The sequence below is a fragment of the Ambystoma mexicanum genome, chromosome 11, assembly GCF_040938575.1.
Source record: "Ambystoma mexicanum isolate Mex_15411 chromosome 11, UKY_AmexF1_1, whole genome shotgun sequence".
In the NCBI taxonomy this organism is placed as follows: Eukaryota; Metazoa; Chordata; class Amphibia; order Caudata; family Ambystomatidae; genus Ambystoma; species Ambystoma mexicanum.
In genome coordinates this window covers 888,046,186-888,069,623 of record NC_090934.1, presented here as the reverse complement: position 1 = coordinate 888,069,623, position 23,438 = coordinate 888,046,186, and the positions used below count along the sequence as shown (strand labels likewise).

General features: G+C 46.3%; 1 protein-coding gene across 1 annotated transcript in view; it reads left to right on the top strand.

Moving 5' to 3' along the window:
* The window catches only part of LOC138505058 (mucin-2-like), an 894,965-nt gene that overhangs the window by 390,177 nt on the left and 481,350 nt on the right, over positions 1–23,438 (top strand). The window contains exon 20 of the mRNA XM_069625383.1: positions 20,459–20,610. Within this exon, the coding sequence (XP_069481484.1) occupies positions 20,459–20,610 (152 nt within the window). The remainder of the gene's footprint in view (positions 1–20,458; positions 20,611–23,438) is intronic.

The following is a 23,438-nucleotide window of genomic DNA, read 5'->3' as shown; positions in this document are numbered from 1 at the left end:
GCTGGCGAACCTCTGGCACTTCGAGTTTGTCGCTGTTGCGAACAGGTCAATTTGGGGTTTGCCCCATCGTCAGAAGAGTTGATCCACCTGATCCTGGCGCAGTTCCCACTCGTGACACGCGCGCAGCTCCCTGCTGAGCGAGTCGGCGATGGTGTTTCTTTCTCCTGCCAGGTGGAAGAGAACCAGGAACATCCCCTGGGCGACCGCCCAGTGCCACAGATCCTGTGCCTCCTTGGATAGGCCTGGGGATCTGGTGCCTCCCTGCTTCCGTATGTAAAACATTGTCGTGGTGTTGTCCGTGAAGATCCGCACCACCTTGCCCTTGAGCGACAGGAGGAACGATTTGAGAGCCCAGAACACGGCTCGGAGTTCCAGGATGTTGATGTGCAGGAGCCTCTCCTCCGGGAGCCAGAGGCCTCTTGTGTGGAGATCTCTGGTGTGGGCGCTCCAACCTTCCAGGGAGGCGTCCGTCGTCACCGTCTCCTGGTACGCCGGCGTCTGAAAGTCCTTGCCCGCCATGAGGTGCGCTCGAACGCCCCACCACTGAATCGCCCGCCGGAACACCTCGTTGAGGGGGACCCTGTCTTCGAAGGTGCCCGTCGCCTGCATCCAACGGGCGTCGAGAAATTCTTGAAGAGGGCGCATCCATAGTCTGCAGAGGCGCACCAGGTAGATGCAAGAGGACATCATCCCCAGGAGGGACTTGATGGACCTCACCCTGGCCACGTCCGTGGCTAGCAGGCGCTGCACTTTGCCCAGAATGGTCTTCGTCCGTTCTTCCGACGGTGCCGCCAGGCGCCTCACTGTATCGAGCTTCACTCCCAGAAACAGGGCCACCTGCGACGGCACCAGGTGGGACTTTGCGTAATTTATGGCGAATCCCAGGTCTGTGAGTAGCTGGATGGTCCTCGCAGTGTGTTCGAGGGCGAGTTCCCTCGTCCTTGAGCGGATGAGCTAGTCGTCCAGGTAGGGGTAGACGTGAATCCCCTGCAGGCGCATCCGCGCCGCCACAGGTGCTAGGCACTTGGTAAAGACCCTGGGGGCCGACTTCAATCCGAACGGCAGTGCTCTGAATTGGTAGTGGCGTCCCTGGACGACGAACCTGAGGAACTTTCGGTGACTTTCGAGGATGGGAACGTGGAAGTATGCATCCTCCAGGTCCAACGACGATAGAAAGTCGCCTTCCTCCAGCTGTCCCAGCACGTGCTGGAGGGTGACCATCCTGAACTTTTGTGACCTGATGTATTTGTTCAAACGACGAAGGTCCAGGATGGGGCGCCAGCTGCCCGTCTTCTTTCTGACGAGGAAGTACCTTGAGTACACCCCGGAGACCCGGAGACTCTTCGGGACGAGCTCGATGGCGCCTTTCCTGAGCATCGCCTGTACTTCCAACAGCAGTTGCGGGACGTGATTGTGAGGGCACTTCTTCGGGAATTCGATAGAGTGTCCTCTTGCCAGGGTATCCAGCACCCAACGGTCGGTGGAGATGGACTTCCACACGCCGACGAAATTCGTAAGCCGGCCTCTCACCGGGGTGCTTCGGTGGGGGCCCGAGGCCACGGCCGGTTCAGTCCTGCTTGGAGGTGGTGGCCCTGCCGCCCTGGCCACCTTGCCGACGGCGGCGAGGCGCTCCCTGCTTGCCGCGACCCCTGTAGGCCTCCTGAGACGAGGAGCGTGCCGCCTGGCGGTAGGACGACAAGCCACCGCTGGATCCCTTGGAGGCCCCCTGTCTGCCTCCGGAGCTCTGAAAGGGCCGTCATTGCTGAAGGGCTCCTAGGGCGCGGGCCGTCTCCGTCTTTATGGCTTGGAGGGATTCGACCACCGCCCTCCCGAACAAGTTGCTGCCGTCGAACTGCATGTCCAACACCCTGGTCTGGACGTCCTGACGGAAGTCGGTCGCCCGGAGCCAACCCCGTCGTCGTAGGAAATCTCTGTTGCCCAGCTGGCGGAACCCGGTATCGGCAATATCGGTTGCCACCGTTATGGCGTGGTCCGACGCCACCTCGCCTTCTTGAAGTATTTCCAGGGCCTCGGACCTCTTGTCGTCCAGTAGGAAGTCCAATATGGGGGCCAGCTTAAACCAGAGCACCCTGTCGTAACGGGCCACGATCGCCAGGGCGCTGGCCGCTTTGATCGTCGTCGCCGCCGACGAAATGACCTGTCGCCCCATGGCGTCCAACTTCTTTCCCTCGCCGTCCGGAGGGGAATTCGATGTTGAGGCTCCTGACCCGCCGCTTTCTTCTTCGCCGCCGCCGAGACGACCGAGTCTGGCGTTGGCTGGGCCCTGAGGCACCCGGTACTTCTTCTCGTACCGGTCCCGTTTGGCTGGTGCCGTGGAGGGGATCTTGAGTACCGACAGTCCCTCCTCCCAGATGTCATCGATTAGAGGCACCGCGATGACAGTCTTCCTCTTGGCCTCCCGGCGCTGATAGAGGAAACCTTCCTTTTTCTGCTCCTCCGGGCAGAGCTGGAACAATTCGGACGCCCTGGCGATCATGGCGTGGAATGAGCCAATCTCGTCGGGCGGAGAGGCCGTGCGACGGGAGACCGGAGACCCGTTCCGTCGTCGTCGCCCTCAGAACCCGTCGTCGAGCCCACTGCACCGTCATCTCCTGACTCGTGGGAGGATGAGGAGGGAACTGTAGGCCTTACGGGGGCGAGTGGAGGAGAGGGTTGGGTCCTCCGTCGTTTGTTCTGAGGACTTCCCGACGGGCCAGGTTGCGGGTCCTCCGGCCTGGGCCGTGGTAATCTCGTCCTTATCTCAGAGCATAAGGACTGGATCGCAGACAAAATGGCCGCCGAGCTATCCTGAGGCCTAGGTTCCGGCTGCGCCGGAAGGGAAGGCTGCTCTTCCTCGCCATCGTCGTCTTCCTTGGTTATCTCCCGAGGATCTTCCTTACGGGATCGAACCTTCTCGAATTGGACTTCGAGATTCCTCACGGCTTCGGTTAGTTCCTCCTCCGAGGCTGACTCCGAGCTCGAGGAGGCTACCGTGCCCCCCCTCGCTTCTTCCATCATGGTGGCCATGACGATGGGCTGAAAAGAGGATTCCCTCCTTGGCGGCAGGGAAACTCTAGTCCCGGAGGCAGTCTCCGCTGGCGGGGTCTCTGCCGGCTTGGCCAGAGTCGCCGCGATCGCCTCGATAGAGGCCTTTGCCTGCTGGGTAGGGGCCTTCACCACCTTAGGTGCGTCCTGGGCCTTCTCCTTAGGGGGAGGGGTGACGCCTTGCTCCCCCTCTCCTGAGATCGGACGGGGCTTCTCCCGAAGCTTACCCAGGGTCTCGGACTTCCTCTTCCCCGAACCGGAGCGCTGGCTCATGGTTGACGGTGCCGGGGAAGGTGCGCCCTGCCTGGCGACCGAAGAGCCCGACCTTTTGGCGCTCCCAGCGCCAGCGGACTCGCGGCGCTTGGCCTGGTGTTGGGCCCCCGTCGCCGGGGCGCCCGCACAGGACTTAGAAGCCCGCTCGGACCCTTTCTTCTTCTTCTCACCCGTTGAGCCCTTCTCCAACCAGCTGGCGAGACAGGATCGACGGTCCCTCATGGTCCGCTCCGACAAGTTCTTGCAGAACTGGCAGTCCTTCTCCACATGAGTCTTGTCCCCATGAAAACAGTAGAGGCATCGCAAATGTTTGTCCTCCTTAAACACATTCTGCAGCCCGCATCCAGGGCAGCTGCGAAACAGCTTGGGTCCGGGTGACGAACTCGCGTCCTGGGCCATCTCTAAGTAGGCCGCAAATCTTCTGGAATCCTCCAAAAGGTTGATTCGACAAAATCTTCACCCTTGAGGGGCGTAGGAAAATCCTGCAACGGGTACCCGTTAACGGGAGTAGAAACGGTGGAGATTGAGGCTCGATTATCCAAAAAAATGTGAAAAATCACCTGAAAAAGCGCGAAAACGCAGCAAAAGCTCGAAAGCTAAGCACGAGGACTCCCAACACTTGAACATGCAGTAAAAATCTGAAGATGGCTGCCAGAGGCGGGGCTTAGGGAGATGGCAGTCATTGGCTGTGGTCAGTATGACGCAGAGATCAGTGATTGGTTACTACTACGAAAGACAGATCAGATACAAAACTGATACTGATTTTTCTTTACCGAGGATTCCCAGCCTGACGACGGGGAATATTCATGAGCATGTGAATCCATGCCAGACCCCATGCTGGAGAAGTGTAGTTCCCGCTGCGGGTATATTCCTTCTATGTTTATTTGCTCACGTCTCCCTTCCCGTCTTAGACTTGCCGTCCACTGCTCCTCCTCCTTTTCTTCTGCTACCTCAAGCTTCGATTTGTGCCTACGCGCATGCTTCTCTCTACTCCTAAGTCGGAGCATTGCTTCCCTTCTCCAATCTTTGATAGTCTCAAAAGCTGCGGGTCACACTTTTTCTCTTATCAACACCCTTTCTAAGTTATCTATCCTCGCAATCTCAAAGCTACCATTAATCGGCCACTGATGGTCCTGTTGCTTTCTAGTTTGCCTATGCCAAATTTCACAAAATATTATTGCATCCACACCATATTTTGCACACATGTCATAAGCCGGCGTTCCCCCAGGCGGTGCACTTTGGCCATTTTCCAAGGACTGTCTACTACAGCGGAAAAGCCCTGCTAAAGTGGACAGTACTCCAGGCATGTTTTTAACCTTCCCCTTGGTTAACCAACCTTACTCTGGATGTTTGAATTTGCAAAATCAACACTCTACCAATAATCAGGGTTTTGTTTGAATCGGGGAATGACTCACCTGATAAAACAAGTCGCCTGTGTCCTGACGCAACCCCTCCCAACGTCGTGTCTGCGCTTCTCTGGCTTCTGCCTCGTTTCGGGACCCTCGCCTCCTTTGCCCTCTGGCCCGGTACGTCGATCAGGAATCAGATGTGTGCAGATCTGCGAAGGAATCTCTCCTCACTTCTACTGGGCGCCCCGTATACCTCTTGATCCCGGCTCGATCGTCCCGTCCTCGCCGTTCTTCCGCCTCTACTCCGTTACAACGTCTACGAAGGGGCAAGTGGGGGAGGGTCCCTATTCGGGCGCCATCTTTAAAGGGGCCCTTGGGGGTCCCTCGCGATATGGAAACAAGGCAATAACCATACACGAAAGGATGCGCCAGACACAAGCTTTCCCAATGCTAGGGTTTATTGCAAGCAAAATAGTCCCAATTGGCCAACTGTGGTCTCACGCCCCGCGACGTTTATTCTCTAGACCTCGAGGGACGCAAGAGAGCGAATTACGTACATCAGTTACATATATACAAAATGTATATCATACAATCAGCTATGACATGTTTAACACCCCCCTTTTATTGAGTTTCTTTGAACTCGGGATGATGATGGACATTTCCGACGAGTATGAAAATTATGACACTTTCGCTGTCTATTCTAGTAACAATGTGCAATTTAGAAAGTGCGGAGGCATCTTCTAGTTGTTGAACAGAACACGGTGCTTCTGTTCTTGGAAGCAAGCTGCACACGGGGGAAGAGTCACATTCCAAGCTTTGCTATCTATGAGGTGCTATTCGTGTCCTGGGAGCTGACACGCTATAAAGGGTTTTGTGAAGAGGGGCTGTAAGAAGAGCATAATTCAAGCCTTTAGCTGCTTTATTCTAACATATTCTACCACAGTAGGAGACTGGCTGGCAGCTGTGAAATGATTAAATGCCCTGCAGCTCTCCCTCAAGGCTACTGAGAGGGAGCGTGGGCATTCCTTTCTGGGCTGCTCATGAGGAGTTTCAACAAACTCCTCAGTCCCGCGACCTTGCCCTTTCATATTCAGACAACAATGTTAACAGTTGAGCAGAGTAAGCAGAATTCGCAAGAATTGCAAGCTGCAAAGCAGTTTAGACAGAAAGCAATGAGCAATGGTTAACAAGCAAAATGGCGATTCTTGCTACATTTAAAATGGCCGCTTGTTGGTCAAGCATAGCAGTCTGTATTTCTATAATTCTGTGCATAAAACGGTTGGCCTTCGGCCAAATGAAGGGTATTCATTTTTCCAGATTGACAATTTCTTCAGGCTTCTTGTGGTTGTGTGTGTGTGCGTGCTGGGTTTCTTGATACTGACAAAAACAGAGATTCCGGAATGTTGGTTTCAGCAGCATCAGCTTGAACCTGCAGCTCCTGGCCTTCTCCCTAAAGAAATTCCATAGATGATTATGAAATTCAGGAACCAGATAACCCAATTCCTAAGAAGCAGCTTCTTGAGATGGAGGAAGAGGAAAATCCTGGCACACAAGATATTTACAAGTTACTAAGCCAAGTGGCACAGGACATGAATGAAGTCAAGGTCGCCATGCCTGAGCTCAACTCTAAAGTGTCTCATCTGGATGTCAGAGTTACTGATTTGGGGAAGACATCTATCAGCATGGGCTCGGAAATCTCAGGAAGTTTTAGAGCCTACAACATTTTAAAAACTGAATTACACAAGTTCACGAGGTCGTTTATTTGAACTCTGGGCCAGATATATTTGTCACATGGTCAGTCTGTAGTGTTGTACTTATCTATTTGCACTGGGTGCACACAGTGCTGCTGATGGTAGAACACAGCTATGTCATATGGAATGTGATGGGAATGTGATGGAATGTGATGGGACCTGAAGGTTCCAAGAACTACAGTTGGTACACAGGATGGGAGAACCTTACTGAAAGGATGTCATCTGTTTAGCTCCCTGTCCCTTTCTATATAACTAGCCCTGTAACTCTGTAACTTATAAATAAACTCACTCCTTTTATATATACTGGTCTCCTGTGCCTTACCTGAATCCAGATGTCTTCTTACCATCCCCGATACTACAAATGGCGACGAGGATGGGATGAGCAGGTGTTTGCTGGTTCCAGTTTATCTGATGTATATTTGCCTGTTCATCCCAAGATTAAAGGACCCAAAGGAGTTTGCTGATGGTCCATAACTGTACTTAAAAGCGCTATGGGGAATTCTGCTGAAGGTGCTATTGATCACTGCCATGATGAGCCCAGCAGCGATGAAGCCTGCGCCAGTTTCTTAAACGGGATTTCATTATACTCTGCATCAAAGTATAATCCTGCAATCCGGGTACGGATGTGTTGTACCGAGCAGGCAGCTTGGAGGGCTGGAGAAGCAGGTGTCAAGAGCGCTGTTTATTCTGGGAAGAATACGTTCCTTTTAAGGTACTGTGAAATGAATGATAAGTGCACGAGAAATGACAAATACAGCCTCGTGAAATTACAGGGCTAGCGTGTGAGTTTGAAATAAGCTGCAGTGAATTTTGGGCATGGACGTGCACATCCGTAAAAAAAGCAGTTCCAGTACATGTTCTGTATTTTTCACAGGAGTAACATGCTGGTGTGCTGCGCCCTAATATAAATCTGTGCTGCCTGGGAGCGCATAATAATGGGGTTACGTTACTGCTAGCCGTTAACCGTCTGCGCGCAGCTCAATGACTGTGGAAAGTGAGTCATTGGAGTGACTCTTTTAATGTGCAGCGGCAACCGTATCATTATTTTAATGTGGCCCCGGAGATCTGCGCTTTTGAGTTCATCTGTTGCAAATGATGACGTCTTGGAACGTTTAACTGCATTAGCGATGATCTAAATGTTTGAATTTAGAACTCTGAGTTCCTTTGCGGTGTGAAGCAAGGTTCTTGTGTGTCCCGTATGATGAGATCGGATTACTAGAGGAATGGCTCTATCTGCGCGCCAGCGTGATGACGTTTCCGGAAGAGATTGCAAGGATGCTGCATATTCACGATGTTGAACCTGTGGGGACAAGAAAAGTATTTCTCATCAAGGAGTATCGCGCTCTCCTGGAGGGAGTACATTTTATTTTGCTCTAAGTATCGGCTGTCGGGCAACATCAGTATCCTGTTTATAACATGCCTGCATCGTATGCGTGCGGAAAAAAATTGAAAATGAATCAACTGATCGTATGTTTCAGGAATAAAATGAACAACGTTGTCTTTTGTTTAAACGAGTGTCTTTTGATCGGGTGCGTGCGATCAATCACCCGACAGCACGTTTTTTTAATGGATTCTACCGGCATCAGAAATGTTTCTTTTAAGGTACCTTGTTTTATAATGTATCTCAAAGGAGCATTTCCACGCTACTGAAATACAAAGCGTGAGTGAATCTGAAAGAGTTTCCATTTCGCTTTACAGCGGACTATAAAGGTACTGTTTTTCTTCATTTTTAATACTGCAGCATGCCATGTTTATGCATGCGTTTTCATTAACCATCCTACGTGCAATTCATGGACTCTTTGAAGTTTATGTATACATGTGTAACTGATAAATGCATATTTTAATCATTGCTTGATTGGTTAGAGGCAATGGTTCTGCACGTCATATGGTTTAAGCTGATGTACTTTATGAAGTGGATTGTGCCATATTGTATGGTAGGGTAAGTCCTAATATTTAAAAGGGTGACAGAGTGTAATTGGTGTTTGCATTTACTTTATGAGAGAGAGTGGTTGTATGGGCTTATGCATAACACTATATCACACCAACAACCTAATCAACAAACAACACAAAGAAAAAGAAAATGTTTTTTTCTGCGTGTAGTGTTGAACAATATTATAGGATTTTCAGGTCTCCAAATGCTGCATTTCATATATATTTGCAATGAATATTGATATTTTAAACGTTATCAATCCAAAGGGGAAATATGTTCATTAATGATATATTATCCATGATGTGGATTGTAATAAGTATAATTTAAGTGGCACAGCATCGTTCTGATACCATGTTATAGTATAATATTTTTTTTTGGCACAGCATCGTTCTGATGTCATGAAATATATAAGTGAAATTGCTGAGTGATCTCCATGTTAAAGGAGATAGCCCTATGGTTAAATGTGACATGAATGTTGCATGGTATGTATACCAATTTTTGGGCATATTACATATGGCATGCATGTGAAGATATTACCGGTTTATTTTCCTTGGCCTAACATGTTTTTTTTAAACCTTGGATGCTTTCAATTTTTGGCTGCATTCAAAACTATTTTTTTTCCAAATATCTTTTGCACTTGGACTCAGATCTGATCAGTCTCTGTCGCGGTGTATTCTCTTCTCGCGCTGTTCTTTTCCAGCTGCATTGTTTTAATGTGATCTTTGTTTTGTGAGTTTTCTTTTCTGCATTTTCCCACTTTTCATTGTTTCTTATGGCAGGGTGTGTATGTGAATTTGTGATGGCGCAAACCACAGGTGTTTCGGAGAGGAATGGTGGTGTATGTAGTTATGCAGTTATGGTTGTGAGGTATATGGTCCATATAATGTTAGATAGTTTCTGATGGTTGCGTGAGTACGCGTTTGTGCTGGGTGTGGCAGACCCTTGTCTCCAGGTGGCAGATGGAGTGGGAGGAGATACGCTCTGATGGTTGAGAGTGTGGCAAGGAACGTATGTGCTCGCAAGTGGCATTTGTGAGGCCCGGGAGTGGCAGTCCCGGGCAGGTGGTGATTTGTGTACTTGATTGTTCTGATTGTTAGTTACGTGAATGTGGATACGCTTTCTTGGTTGTGAATGTTGTAATGGTTTTACGGATTTGCAGGAGTGTGTAATTTTGAGAGCCTCTTTTAATGCTTGGTTTGTGATACTTTGTTTGGTGTTCAATTGAAGAGAGGGAGATGTTATTGTTATTGTTATTTTGCATTTATATAGCGCCTTATATACCATTGGTATGGTCTGAAGGCGCTGGTAGGTTGAACGCCCTTGGGAACCGAGGTTCGAGTCAGTAGAGAGGGTTAAGAGAGACAAAAGGTGCGTGTGCGCACAAAGTATGTGTGCAGCTGGTGCGGGGTTAATGTGGTAGCTGCTTCTTAGCGGTAGGTGTGGTGGTTGAGAGGTCAGGAGAATGTGTACGCTCCGGCAGAATTAATCCAGCTCGAGAGTGGCTGCGTTAGGCCTGAGGAGAAACGCCTGGCTGGGGGTGTTAAACCAGCGGTGGTTACTTAGAGTGATGGGGAGTGAGCGGGAGATGTTGATATGAGAACAGTTATACCGAATGGTGTCATAGTATCCCTGTGTTCTATTTGAGTGATGGTGTAAAGAGGAGAGTAGGTGTGAGGTGTGGTATCATATATGTTCATTCGAATGTTCCCGCAAATCAATGCATATTATGTACGTTCCCCACACTCAGCTAATTCCCTACACTCAGCCATTCCGATATACTCGGCCATTCCTACACATTCGGCCATTCCCCACACTCAGCCATTCCCCACACTCAGCCATTCCCCACACTCAGCCATTCCCCACATTCAGCCCTTTCCCCCACTCAGCCGCTCTCCCCACTCAGCCATTCCCCCCACTCAGCCATTCCCCCCACTCAGCCATTCCCCCCACTCAGCCATTCCCCCCACTCAGCCATTGCCCCCACTCAGCCATTCCCCCACTCAGCCATTTCCCCCGCTCAGCCATTTCCCCCACTCAGCCATTCCCCCCACTCAGCCATTGCCCCACACTCAGCCATTGCCCCACACTCAGCCATTGCCCCACACTCAGCCATTCCCCCACCCTCAGCCATTCCCCCACACTCAGCCATTCCCCCACACTCAGCCATTCCCCCACACTCAGCCATTCCCCACACTCAGCCATTCCCCACACTCAGCCATTGCCCACACTCAGCCATTCTCCACACTCAGCCATTCCCCACACTCAGCCATTCCCCACACTCAGCCATTCCCCACACTCAGCCATTCCCTACACTCAGCCATTCCCCACATTCGGCCATTCTCCACACTCAGCCTTTCCCTACACTCAATCATCGGCCACACGCAGCCATTCCCCACACTCAGCCATTCCCCACACTCAGCCATTCCCCACACTCAGCCATTCCCCACATTCGGCCATTCCCTACACTCGGCCATTCCCCACAGTCGGCCATTCCCCACACTCAGTCATTCCCCACACTCAGTCATTCCCCACACTCAACCATTCCCCACACCCAGCCATTCCCCACACTCAGCCATTCCCCACACTCAGCCATTCCCCACACTCAGCCATTCCCCACACTCAGCCATTCCCCACACTCAGCCATTCCCCACACTCAGCCATTCCTCACAACTCGGCCATTCCCTACACTCAGCCGTTCCCACACTCAGCCATTCTCCACACTCGGCCATTCCCACATTCAGCTATTCTCTCCTCCGCCCTCTCATCCTCCACATATTTCTGCCCTTTTCATTCATCAGCTCTCGACACTCGTCCACTCTCGACATTCATCTGAGTCCACGCGCTCATGCGCTCTACAATCATTTGCTCTCTAGACTCATCCGCTCTCCAGTCACATGCGCTTTGCAGACTCCGTGCTCATGTGCTCTACAATCATTTGCTCTCTAGACTCATCCGCTCTCCAGACACATGCGCTTTGCAGACTCATCCGCTATCCAGACTCATCCGCTCTCCAGACTCATCCGCTCTCCAGATCCATCCGCTCTCCAGACCCATCCGCTCTCCAGACCCATCCGCTCTCCAGAACTCATCCGCTACTCACATTCATACACTCCCCACACTCATATGTTCCATACATTCATACGCTCCCCACACTCAGTCTCTCCCCCCATTCGGTTGTTCCCCACATTTCTCCGCTCTATGTGTGCCTCTGTTCTCAGCGCTCTTCCGTTCTGCATGATCTTGCGCTCTGCACATTCTCCAGGCTCATTTGCCAACAGCATTTATCCTCACATTCATCCATACTCATCTATACTCATCCATACTCATTCGTTCTTTCTACTCATCCGGTCGTGCCCTCTATGCTCATCCGCTCTCCTTGTTCATCCGCTCTCCACGTTCTCTTCTTTCCATTATTCAGTGATTCTTTTTCTATTTAATCATTTCCCTGTTTAGATCTAGTTTATTCGTTTTAGTTCTGTTTGTCAATGTAGGTTACAATCTGGTTCGGTTATTTTATTTATTTATTTTAATAATTTCTTTTTTTTTTTTCTTTTTCTTTTTTCTTTTTTTGGGATGATGGTGGTTAGGGGCTGGTTGGTTCTAGGGAAAGAGCCAGGTTTTCAGTAGTTTGCGGAAGGCCGTTAAGTCCTGAGTTCGGCGGATGTGGGGTGGGAGCGAGTTCCACAGGGTTGGGGCCAGGGCTGAGAATGATGCTCCGCCTAACCTGACTGAGTTTGTTTTAGGAATTACTAGGAGGCCGGCTGAGCTTGATCTAAGGGTGCGGGTAGGGTGATAAGGTATTAGCTTTTTTTGAAGATAATGAGGTCCAGTTTTATGTAGAGCTCGGTGGGTGAGGCTTAGGGTTTTGAAAGCTACCCTACGGGCTACTGGAAGCCAGTGCAGTGTCTTAAGGGCAGGGGATACGTGGTCCCTTGGACCGAGGGCGAGAAGCACTTTGGCTGCTGCGTTTTGTGCTCTTTGTAGTTTATTCAGTTGGTAGGCATGAATTCCGAGGTACAGGGGGTTACCATAGTCCAGTCGGGATATGACGATTGATTGGACCGCGGAGACTCTGTTAGGGAATGAGAGATATGGAAAGATGCGCCTAAGGTTTTTGAGGTGGTAGTGGCAGGACTTAGAGACATTGTTGACTTGGCGCGAGAGTGTTAGGTCGGAGTCTAGGGTGCACCCAAGATTTTTTACTGTGTTAGAGGGGGTCGGTGAGTTGCCCATGGCGGGTGGCCAGGGTAGTGGGTGCGGAAGAAAATCTGAGTTGCCGCAGACCATGATTTCTGTTTTGGAGGGGTTTAACAGGAGGTGGCTTTGGGTCATCCAGCGCTCGATGTTAAGGAGGCAAGAGGTCAGGTCAGGTTGGGAGTTGGGTTTCGCGTTCAGGAACTTTAGAATTAGTTGAGTGTCATCTGCGTAATTGTAACACAGGATGTTGTGAGCACGAATTATTGGTGGGAGGGTGATCAGGTAGAGATTGAACAGGAGGGCGGATAGACATGCTCCTTGTGGGACTCCTGTGTCAACTGGTCGGGCTTGTGATGTAAAGTTGGAGAGTGTCGTTATTTGGTGCCTGTCTTTGAGAAATGAGGCTATCCATTTAAGGGCGGTTCCACGGATTCCTAGGGAGTGGAGGCGGTCAAGGAGTATTGAGTGATTGATTGTGTCAAAGGCGGCTGATAGGTCGAGAAGGATTAGTGCGGCGCATCCTGCAGAGTCAGCAGTCATTTTTAGGTCATCCCAGATCGAGGTTAGGGTGGTTTCAGTTCCATGGCAAGATCTGAATCCTGATTGGGCGGGGTCTAGAAGATTGTTGGCTTCAACAAAGGCGTTTAGTTGGGAGTAGGCTGTTCGGTCAAAGAGTTTGGCAAGGAACCTGGTGTTAGAGATCGGGCGGTAGTTTTTTGGTTCGAGAGGGTCGAGTGAGGGTTTTTTAATCAGAGGTTGGACGTACACTAATTTGAATGCATCTGAGAAGATACCGGAAGAAAGGGAGGCATTTATGATAGATCTTGCGTGTTCTCCTGCGCAGGTGGAGGCAAAGATTTCTTTAAGGGTTGTGGCTGGGCAAAGGTCTAGTGGTGATCCAGATGGCTTGCGGTCGGATAGGAGTTTGAGAAATTGTTCTGGTGATATTGGACTGAAGGATTCGAACGTTGGTTGCGTAGTGGTCGCAGTTGGAGGGCTGGCTGGTACGGGCTGAGGATTGCCTGGTGGTTGTAAGAGAGCCTGTTTGGTGGTCAGAGATTTTGTCCTTTCAATGGCCGTGGAGTAGAAGTGGAGGGAGAGTGAGTCACATAGTGATTGTGACGCGGTCGGGATGGTTGTGTTACATGCCGGTTTGGTGAAGTGTTGTACTTATCTATTTGCACTGGGTGCACACAGTGCTGCTGATGGTAGAACACAGCTATGTCATATGGAATGTGATGGGACCTGAAGGTTCCAAGAACTACAGTTGGTACACAGGATGGGAGAACCTTACTGAAAGGATGTCATCTGTTTAGCTCCCTGTCCCTTTCTATATAACTAGCCCTGTAACTCTGTAACTTATAAATAAACTCACTCCTTTTATATATACTCGTCTCCTGTGCCTTACCTGAATCCAGATGTCTTCTTACCATCCCCGATACTACACAGTCCTTTAGGCTGATATGTTTAGGTACTCCTTGCCAGTCCCTGTTATGAGACGCACGATGAACCGAGTTCTCTATTTAGACTAACAACTATGTGTTTTATATGGTTACACTGTAGTTTATAAGGTTGTGATTGGGAGGTTCATATGAGGTCATCCAGATTTTTATTACCCCACATGTGTACAGCCAGATTTTGATATTTGTTGCAGGTGTAGCTGAATGACTGGGATAAATCGGGAGGTGGTTTTTATTGTGCTATCCTCATGTTCTGGAGTAGGCTTACGAATATCTGGCAGTAATGAGACTTGTACAGCTAGGTTTGGAGTATACAATTTATTATATATATATAGCTTTATATTTCTTTTAGATAATATATCTTTAATGTCTTACAAATCTTACGATTGATAACAGCTGCACTGCACTGTTAACTGTCCTGATGTCTCCAATATTAGTCACGTTTGGAAGTATGTTGTATGGGGATGGCCTTTCTGCAAATAAAACCAGCATAGTTTGCATGCATGAAGCGAGTGCTTAGAGTATGAAAGGTAAATTGCTGCAGCTCTGAAAGCTTGTTTTGATTCACAATGTGCGGAACTTGCGATGCGACTGCTTGCATGTGGGATAATATACTTAGTTGCTCTAAATTTTGGGATTTTACAATAGACGCATATGACTTTCCAAACCTGACATAGATAGCTCTAACATGAGGACACAGGGTTCATGGAGCAATTTAGCTCACCACCTATAGGATATTTCAGTTGACTAATATCTACTAGGGTAGTGCATTTTTGACAATCTCTGTTATTGGGTGTAGCGCTTTGAATATTAAGGGGGCTTTTTGCTTCGGTCTGCAATCAAAAACTTCAACTACAGTGTAAGATCTGGAATGCAGGATGTGCTGACTGTGAAACTAGCTACTAAAGAAAGTGCAGAGCCGGGATATGTGTGCCTGCATTGTTTTGTGGCGAGGCTTGGGAATTAATTTGAAGCTTTAATTGCTTTGGCATTCACCATTGGGAAGGTAGCTTTTTGGGCCGGGGAGATTGTTGATGTTCGAGATCTCGTTTACGCATCAAATTAATACTTTCGTGTTAACTTTCTTCGCAAATTGGCCCACATTTCTTAGTTTTTTAGCTAGTGATTTATGAACAGCCCGCTTGCTATTGGGTACGGACTTTGTTCACCAGTGGTCCATCTGCTTTACTACTCCAAGAGTAGGTTCTTATTTTAAATTGAGAGGGGAGCAAGGGGTAGATTCCTTTGATGGTGTTGGATTCCAGCTTTTTCTTAAGAGGGGGAGGTTTTTTTTCGTTCTTTGCTTGATTTTGGAACTAGTACATATTTGTTTGAATTGTGTGCTTATTTATAAAATGGATACAGCTTTGGGACTGGACTTGAAAGTCACGACTTGGAATATCAATGGAATTAACAACCAGGTTAAAAGACGGAAGGTATTCAGTTGTATGGATGACATGAATGGAATTTTAACAGAGAGAGCGTAGAGGGAACTGTATCGAATCAAGTGTTCATATTTTTAGAGGGGTGAGAAAGACGACCGATGGTTAGCTTAAAGGCTTCATCAGCAATACTCTGATGGAGCAATCACGTCGATTTGTGGACCTGATGGTCTCACCACATTTAACACAAAAGGAATTAATGATGTTTTCAAGCAATACTACACTAGATTATATCAGAATGAACCAGATATTAGGCGCCATGGTGAAACTTTTTTTAAAGTCCTATTACTACGGATGAACTCAAGTTTGCAAACCACAAATTGAACACATGGAAGTCACCCGGCCAATTGGCTTACCTGTTGAGTTTTACAGGCTTTTACCAGAGTCTGCGTTACAATTGTTGAGAGATATGCTCATCGTCTCTAAAAGAGACAGTCTATTACCTCCATCCACTAATCATGCTACCATTTCAGTTTTCTTAAAGAAGGGGAGGATAGTAATCTGCCCTCCAGCTACCGTCCAATAAGCCTGATTAATACAGATAACAGAATCTTGGTGAAGGTTTTAGCGTTGAGAGTCGAAAACTTGGTGCAGACTCTGTTGCATGATAATCAGTCTGGTTTTGTTAAAAACCGTACAACATCAAGTAATATACAAAAGTTGTTACTAACAATTTCCCAGGCCCAGAATTCGGTTGAGGATATGGTGCTCTTCTCTCTCGATGCTGAGAAGGCATTTGACCGGGTAAACTGGGATAACCTCTTTTTGGTCTTGCACAGCATGAATCTAGGAGACAGTTTTATCTCTTGGACGGCTCTTTTGTATGCACATCCAACAGTTGACGTAAAGACAAATGGACTACATTCAGACCTGTTTGATTTAAGGCGGGGTATCAGACAGGGCTGTCCTTTATCTCCACTGCTATTTGATTTGACCATTGAGCCTCTGGCAATTGACCTCAGATGTAATCAAGGATAGAAAGGCATAAATTATCAGGGGGTTGAACAGAGATTTTGGTTTTATGCAGATGATTTATTATTATTTCTACGGGATCTTGACATTTCTTTACCTCCATTGATGGAGATCCTTGGTAAATTCAATGAGGTGGCTGGATATAAAATTAATTGGTTCAAATCGGAGGTTATGCCTTTGACACACACATTTGATAAGAAATCTATCACAGCCTGGGGCTTCCAGTGGTGCAAAAAAAGAATGAAATATCTAGGCATATGGTTGACTCCGTTGATCTGGGATATTGTCCCGGAGGAAAGTTCAGCAGCAACGTGCTCACCTTGAAAGCAAGACGACACGAAGCAACACAGGTTCGATCCCCGAGTCCACGCTTAGAAACGTCTGGGTATTTAACTGCATTATAAATACACAACTAAGACAACAACAACAAAAAACTTCTGTAACAGTGCCTCAATGCCCCTGGGCTGTGTGAGCGCTTTAAAAATGCAAAATAAATAAATAAATAAATGGTGGATGAGAATATGAGTGAAGTTTGCAATGATCTCAAAGTGAGTCTGGAAAGATGGGCTTTGATGAACTTATCACTTTGGGGTAAAGTTAACGCTCTGAAAATGACCTCTGCACCCAAAATCAACTACATTCTAAGCATGCTGCCATTAAAAATTAGCCCACGTTATTGGAAAGATATAGATGGCTTAATTCAATCATTTGTTTGGGATAAGAAACCGCCCAGGCTTAAGCTCTGGAAACTTCAGCTTCCAATGGAAAAAGGGGGTCTTGGTATCCCTAACTTCTGAGCTTACCATCTGGTGTTTTCAAGTCAGTTTATAGTACTGTTTTTAAAGGATCAGCCTGATGACTGGGTTATTGATGAGACGAGTCTTGCTGGTCTGCTTGTTCCCAGAGCGGTTTTAACGACTGCAAACTCTTTAAGCAAAAGAGATCCAATGACAGAATGTTTACGGGATACATGGAAAGATCTTTATGCTCTGTTGGGTGCTGATGCTCTGAAGTCGCCAAATGCATCGATGTGGTTGTATCCTGCAATAAAGGACATGGGGAAGGTCTTGTTTTGGCCAGAATGGTTTATGAGTGGGGTGAACTGGATAGGTGATATTTGGAGGGATGGGAATTGGATTTCTGGGGCAGAGCTATGCGTGAAGTGAACCATTGCAAATCTTTCTAATACTGAACATAGATAATTGAAGAAAATAATCGAGGAAGCAGAATGGAGTGATGATGTGAACCTAGCCCCCTTTACTGGTAAGAGAGAGCCTGGAGAAGGGGCAGTTGCAAGTAGAGTTTATAGGCAAATTGTAGCAAAGTACACAGAAAATGTCAAATTGAGAGAAGAATGGAGTCTAAGACTAGGTTATAATATCTCACCTCAGATGTGGCATGGTATGTGCGGAAATGTGAATCTTTGTTCGCTAAACTTAGGTGAGAGATCAAGACAAATCAAAAAAGATGAGAGGCTTCGGCACAAGGATTAAGCATACCTTTCCACGTCACACCTTTTGTCTGGTTACATCCTTGCCTCCATCGCTTTTTTGTAACACCTATTTTTTGTCACGTGGTTGGCACCATACATTTCGCGCTTGATACGAGCCTGGATCATTATGAACAGCAGAGGTTGATGGGATCCTTCAGTAAACTATAGGGAAATGGACACCAAATGTAAAAACAAGGTGTATTTCCATACAGCTGTGCAGAAATGGTTCACAAAAGCAGCATGCTATCCCCATCTCAAAAATATTTTCCCTGAGCACAGAAGCTTCAGAGTTTTACAAAATAAACCTTACATAGAAAAGTCAGTAAAATACATTTAGTTGGTTAGATTAACCATAGAGATTTTAACAATACATACTTGGGGAATGACTTTGCAGAATCATCCGAGCTCAAGGTAATACAATGAAATACAATCCCCAGACTTTAGTTTCTGAGATGTACTTCTCTTGTAGCATTCTGTAGAATCGTTGGTACCTTGACTAGAATTTCCAGGATTCCGTGTCTGAGCTTTCCGTCTCCCCAATTTTAATTAGACAATTCAGTGCTTGGACTACATTTACCATATTTCCATGACTAACTTGTCTTCTCTCCTAGTCTTTATTAGACAAGATGGTACTATGACTACACTACAAGTCCCACAATTCAGTAGCTGATCTTTAATTCTCTCAAGAGTCTTTATTTGATGTATATTACTGTGACTACCTTTGGATGCTACCAGTATCGTTTTGGTTTCTGAGCAGAGCAGAGGATGGGGCTCTGCTGCTTAGTGAAAACCGGAATGAGATGGAGTATTTGGTGATGATCTCCCTATGCCGCGTGCATATAGTCGTTTACGGTCAGTAATGAGCTGCCACAGATAGGACCTTGGCCTGGACACATGGGCCCACAAATCCTCCTACTTTCCTGGGCCTGGTGTTTCCCCGCATCTTCCATAGTATGCCACTATTCACGCGAAGGTCAGTATCAGCTCCTGACCATGCCTGTTGATGAGGTCAGTCCCAAACATGTTGCTCCATGGAGTGCTACTTGAGCGCTGGCCTTTTATGCTCCTTTTATGTAATTGTATGCACATGACTCCTGGTTATGTTATGTTAAGTTGATTCATACTGTGCACCGCTTCCACCCCAGGGCAGTCTCCAGGCGCTCATGTGGCTCTGCAAGAGAAGAGGGCGTGATGTGTTAGTGAAGATAGGATGCTAGGATAGGTTCAGAACCCGGAGGAGCAGGTGTCTGTGACCGTTGTCTTGCGTGTGGGAAATGCTTCAAGATGCCTTGCATGTTGTAACCATATGGGTAGGACTCGGATGTGTGCTAGTGTATTTGTTGGGTATGTGTGTTCTATGATGTTTGGTGAGGGTCGTGGGCATGTGTTAGTTGTAACCATATGGGGTCCAGAGTTCCGGGTGGCTGTTTGGTGTTTCATTGTATTGTTTTGGTGTGCATTTGTGTAGTGTTGATGGATTTATGGACTATGTGCAAGGGTGTTACCTCAAATGTTATCTACATGGTCTCAGAGAGTTGGTTGGGTGGGGTAATTAGATTACTTCTCAGTGTGTCTATGTGTAGTGTGGCATTGGTTATGTTGGAGAAGCCTGCCAGTCAATGGCTTCAGATGTTGCTTCTCATTTAATGATATGACTTTCTTTACCTTTAGGTGTGTTGAATTGGATTCATATGTGCATTGTGTGGGGGCGACATTGTGATCCCAATGTGTGACTGGCTATTATTGGTTTCTGGTGTTGATTTTTGTTTTCATTTCAGAAGATGCCTTGGTATCCGTCATCTGTTTTTGCACTCACATTGACAGTAAAACAATTTTGCCTCACCTGGGAGACATTATAACACCCCTTGTGCAGAAGTAAAAAAGTGAGGTATTTCGGGAGAATTTCGGTCTGGTTTCCATCTCATAACCAAGTGTCAAATACTGTCTGTCGATTCATAGGAACATATGTACGTGGTATTTTTCACATTGAGAGCCTTTGTAATACCATCTGGCGATTTTTTTAATTCACTTGTGGAAAGATCGCAATACATCATTCAGTTTATAATTGGGTGGTTGTTAAAAATATGAAGTATCAAAAAAAAAGGTTTTACTGTTACTGCACAACCCGTAATTAGTGCCTGAGTGATTTATCAAAACTAACAATAACTTCACAATTCTGTTCTTCATTTTCTTGCTGTCCTGCTTGTAAGGAGTAGAATGTGTAATCTGAATTTAGCGTAACCTGACTGCCAAGAGTGAAGGGTTTTAAACTTTTGAACAGGCTTCAAGCTTCTTGCTGCTCATATCATAAAGCTTCACTAAATACTGACTATTACCAAGCACTGCATCCCTCGCCACTTAGGTCTCACCCCTTTTGGGACGCTTGTGTGACCCTCTCACCTTTTCATCCCACTTATGGCACTGAATATTTATGTGCAAATACTGCCTTGAGAACGGTGGTCTATGAACCCCTTAGCACCATAATAACCACTAGAGCGCATTGGCTGCTTTGCTGCAGTCTTCTGATTGGCGGCTTTCTCTTTACAGAACAGCATGCAGTGCATCTCTGGCTGTGTTTGCCCTGCCGGGATGGTGTTGGATAAGCCAGATCGATGCATCGAAGAAAAAAAGTGCCCGTGCAAGATAAATGGAATCGCCTACAGCGAAGGCAAAACGATGAACATTGGCTGCAATAAATGGTATGCTTTGTATCTGCATTCTACGTAGCAATCGCAAACATTTTTTACCAAGGTCATGTCAAAGACCCATGTAGACATGGAACTCCGACGTGATTTACAGTATCCTTTTTACATAGGGAAGGAGGTGTTTTATTACTTATAATACACTGTCACCCCTTTAATACCTTGCCTCTTTCTTAATCCATATAATCAATGTAGAATCTGTTTGGATGAAAAAAAAACGTATATGTAGCATTGAATGTGTTGCAGAAAAAATTGTTTAAACATTTTGATAAAATGCACTGAAAAACCTTTTCCTTTTGAGCTTTAAAAAATGTAATAGCATGCAGCTTCTTGCTCACATGTGTTAAACTTGAGCAGTGCACAAATTAAAAGTGCTACCCTAAACAGTTCCTTGGTAATTAATGTCTGTAAAGTGTCACAGACAACTATTTAACAAGCAAGGAACTTGAAAAGCTTGTAAAGGCTTTAATTAACCGGAATTCTGACCTTTGCTGGCTCAAGCAGCAGGCTTTGTGACATCACAACTGAAGCATAACAACTGATTACGGAACAGTTGTGATGCCATTTTCTTATTGCAGGTCAGGTGTGATATCATAACTTTTGCTAGCCAAGAAGCAGATTTTGAAATTTTGGAAAAGTGATACCTCTCCTAACATTGATGACTGGCTGCAGAGTTTGTCCCTTTTGTCCGAAAGGGAGAAAATATCCTTTAAAGCAAAAGATCAGCTTGATAAATATGAGAGGATGTGGGGTGCATTTAATGATCTCTACGCTTAAAATATTTGATCGTGTTCTAGGTTTCTTATTTTGCTTTGTTTTTGTTTTTTCATTTTATTTATTTCCTTTACCTTCTGTCACCTTACTCCCTGTATTCAGTTCCCCTCTGTTACTTCTTAAAGATTTATTTAGGAAATTATGGGTGAATAAGTATCACCTTGTTTATTTGAGATATTGTATTATGTTCTATTGCTTCTGTTAAGTTCGAAATGTGTAAATAAAGTTTTGGAAAAAAAAGAACTATAGACTGTAATAAGAAAACAAATGTGAAGCCTTTATACGGATATTGCAGTCTGTCATGTATTATATCACAATATGAACACTGATGGCATGGCTACAATATTCCATGTAATGTTTGTGAACCTGAATGAATAAACACATACATGATTGATTAATGAATGAATGACCAATAAGCACATTAATTAACTTATTGAACAATTAATGAATATATTTTACTAGTGCAGCTCTTCAATCAATCGCCTTAAGTGTGTAGGTTGATGTGTTTGTTAGTAAAAACTGCAAATCTCTTTAAAACAATGGATGATGCGTCTGATTGTCTCAGCTTATAGATCAGAATTCATCATTCTTTAATAATGTGTTGCTAAGTGCTTTAAATGTAGACTTTCAGCAACCTCTCAGCGATTTGCACACAAACATAATTTCACCCAACATACGATATCATTTTGGATTTTAACACATGACATTGATGTGTTTACTCTTGCTGGTTGGTACAGGGTCAACAAAATGAGTTCTGTTTGGCCACTTTTGGCTGACATGCATTCACATGGAATTTCCGGGGCCTGGTCGATATGTAAGCGCAGTCACGGACGTTGACCACATTGCACTGAGCCTAAATTTGCTTTTGCTTTCATCTCAAAATATTTCTTTGTAATTTTAGAAATGATGTGTATAAGAGAGACCAAGATTTCTGAGCCGCACAGCCCCGAACTGTAGTGATCCATGGTCTTCCAGCTCGAAAATGTTCAGTGTGGGTTTTTAGTAAATGCGTTCAGTGGTTGTGTGAGAGGTGATGTCTTCTTTACCAAGCACCAGATCGAATGTTATACAGAACAGTAGCAAACATTGATCTCTATCTATCCAAGGGCATTTTGTCTTGGAAAAACTAACAAAATAGCTCCCCAATTTTCAGGACTTTTTACTTTAGCCTTATTCACCCTCCCACATCTTTCCATTAGGGATTGGTGTTAAAATCTTTAAAACACAGGGCATAGCCATGCGGCACCGGAGGTGGCCGAATAGTTCTGGAGGTCCGGGGGCAGCGGAAACGTTGAACTTCCAAAACGTTGCATTCCTTGTCCTAAAGTTCTTTATTTAAGATAATGCGGCTATATTAATATGGTACGTCGATTTTGCACACCTGCAGCACTTCAGAACAGGTCCAAACATACATAAGAATCGGATCTCGTCACAGGCACCATGGCGCCGAATCTCCATAGACAATACGTTCATAGTGTCGGAACGCATACAATTGTAACTTGTCTTTAAATAATTACAGGCAACATATTCTGCCGATGAATTCAGCTCTTTTTTATGGTTAAGACGCCCATTTACTTACCTGCTGACTCTGCCGGTAAACCTTCTTCATGCTTCTCGGCTGTATCCACAGCCTCGTCTCATGAGCGCTCTCGACGCGTCCTGTCAGCTGGCAGGTTCTCGTTTTGAAGACATCCCGCTCGCGTCGTGAAGCACTCTTCAATCACAACAAAGACAGTAAGTACTCTCATGCTTCAAGAGGATTCTGCCCGTTTGTTTATTCACAGACCTTATTATTAAAGTGAAATATACTTTATGAGCACTTTTGAGGCTGAAATCAAATAAACCTATGTTCCATACGTACTAAACAGCACCAATCACCACCTATGCTCTTCTTAATTTTTCTTTCAAGTACACAAATGTGCAGCACATTAATATGACTGGTTTATTATTTATGGTGCTCATTCCCTGTATTTCTTGAGAATAATGCGGTGCTAACTGTGGCTTTTCTCTCATTTTGTTAATGAAGCCGTATTTATGAAGATGCTCATGTG